General features: G+C 38.6%; 1 protein-coding gene across 1 annotated transcript; it reads left to right on the top strand.

Moving 5' to 3' along the window:
• Nucleotides 1-853: 853 nt before the first annotated feature.
• On the top strand, nucleotides 854-1,789 carry LOC129405788 (olfactory receptor 4C15-like). Its single transcript, XM_055143216.1, has one exon. It carries the CDS (start codon nucleotides 854-856, stop codon nucleotides 1,787-1,789), a length of 936 nt encoding a protein of 311 aa, XP_054999191.1.
• Nucleotides 1,790-2,090: the final 301 nt, after the last annotated feature.

Here is a 2,090-nt window from a genome sequence, read left to right on the forward strand (position 1 = left end):
TTCCGGGGAAAGGGCAACTCAGAGAAGCGATCACCAACTACATTGTAGTTGAAGGCCATGTGGGGGAAGGGAGTTGCGGGCTGAATGAGGGCTAGAGACTGAGCACAGCGGCCACTCAACACCTTTATTGCAAACCACAACAGCTAATTAGAGAGAGAGAACAGAAGGGAATGCCCTGCCACAGTGGCAGGGTGGGGTGGGGGGGAGGTGGGAGTGGGGAGGGTGGGAGGGACGCCGGGTTTACGGGTGGTGGAGAATGGTCACTGGTGAAGGGATGGGTTCCCGAACTTTGTATGAGGGAAGTATAAGCACAAAAGTGTATAAATCTGTAACTGTACCCTCACGGTGATTCTCTAATTAAAAATAAATAAATTATAAAAAATAAAAAAATAAAAGAAAAAAATAAATAAATAAATTTGTACATATGTTGCATGCTTATTTGTAAATAAAATATAGAAAAGAAGAAAAAAAGACCATGTATCAAACACTCATGAATCTACAAATTAAAAGGATCGTTCTTTACAATTTTTTAGATAAATTATTTTAAATAATTAGAATTGACTATTGACAAAAAATTACTTCTTAACATTTTCACATAAGATTGTGAAAATTAAGGCTTTCTGATATAATTTAATAGCATGTGCTCCATCACACTTAACACACTATTCTACACCATCCCTTTTTATAATTTTCAAATGTTGCACCTCATAATGTAGAGGATTTATTATAATTTATCCAAGAATGAAATATATTATTTGTGTACATGTTATTGAAAAGATGTGTTGTGTATATTTTATTCTTTTGCAGATACTATACGCCTGCTCTGGTAGCTTAGATCTTCTCCTGGGAATTCATGAAAAACCAAAGTTTTGTAACGGAATTTGTCCTCCTGGGACTCTCACAGAATCCAGATTTTCAGAAAATAATATTTCTTATTCTTCTGGTGGTCTACATTGCAACTGTTGGTGGCAACCTGCTGATTGTGGTGACCATCCTGAGCAGTCCAGCACTCCTGGGCTCCCCCATGTACTTCTTCCTGGCTTTCCTGTCCTTCTTGGATGTGTGCATCTCCTCTGTCACTGCCCCCAAAATGATTGTTGACCTTTTTTGTGAAAAGAAAACCATCTCCTTTGAAGGCTGTATGACGCAGCTCTTTTGTGCACACTTTTTTGTTGCAACAGAGCTAATAGTCCTCGCAGCCATGGCCTATGACAGGTATGTGGCCATCTGCAAGCCTTTACACTATTCTTCCATCATGACATCAAGGCTCTGTGGCATTTTGATTGGAGTAGCCTGGAATGGGGGACTTCTTCATTCCACTATCCAAATTGCCTTTACTTCCCAGCTGCCCTTCTGTGGCCCCAATATCATCGATCATTTCATGTGTGACTTGTTCCCATTACTGAAACTGGCCTGCACTGATACTTACGTGTTTGGTCTCTTAGTGGTGGCCAACAGCGGATTCATGTGCATCCTACTCTTTTCCCTGTTGCTTGTGTCTTATGGGGTCATCTTGTTCTCTCTGAGAAGTCAGAGCACTGAAGGACAGAGGAAAGCCCTCTCCACCTGTGGATCTCACATTGCTGTTGTGGTTATGTTGTTTGTCCCGTGTATAATTGAGTACACACGACCCCCATCTGTTTTCTCTTTTGATAAAATGGTGGAGTTATTCTACGCCACGCTAACTCCTCTGCTCAATCCCTTAATTTATACTTTCAGGAATAAGGAGGTGAAAAATGCTATGACCAGATTGTGGAAAAGATTAATGGTTCTGTCTGACAAAAAGTAATTTATTAAGCACAGAAAATAAAGTTTCTTGTAAAATATAAAATCCTCTTGATGTAAATTTCATGTGGCTGTATTATTTGGAAGAAGGCAATGAAACAGACAACGCAAGTATAAAGGGTTAGTGGAAGTGTTTTCATTATCTTGAAAATCACTTCAGATTTCTTATTAAAAGTTAGAACTGAATTATACCCATATTTAAAATGAAGTCATTAGAATAATTAACATAAAGTATTCTTCAGCTGTTTGCCATCTGTGTTATAATTAAAATTCCTTTGTGAGTTTGGCTAAATATCATTAAGTAT

This window comes from Sorex araneus, chromosome 6, assembly GCF_027595985.1.
Source record: "Sorex araneus isolate mSorAra2 chromosome 6, mSorAra2.pri, whole genome shotgun sequence".
NCBI classification, from domain to species: Eukaryota; Metazoa; Chordata; class Mammalia; order Eulipotyphla; family Soricidae; genus Sorex; species Sorex araneus.

What these genes read in the sequence shown, in the direction of transcription:
- LOC129405788 (XM_055143216.1), top strand. Translation starts at nt 854, where the DNA reads ATGAAAAACCAAAGTTTTGTAACGGAATTTGTCCTCCTGGGACTCTCA.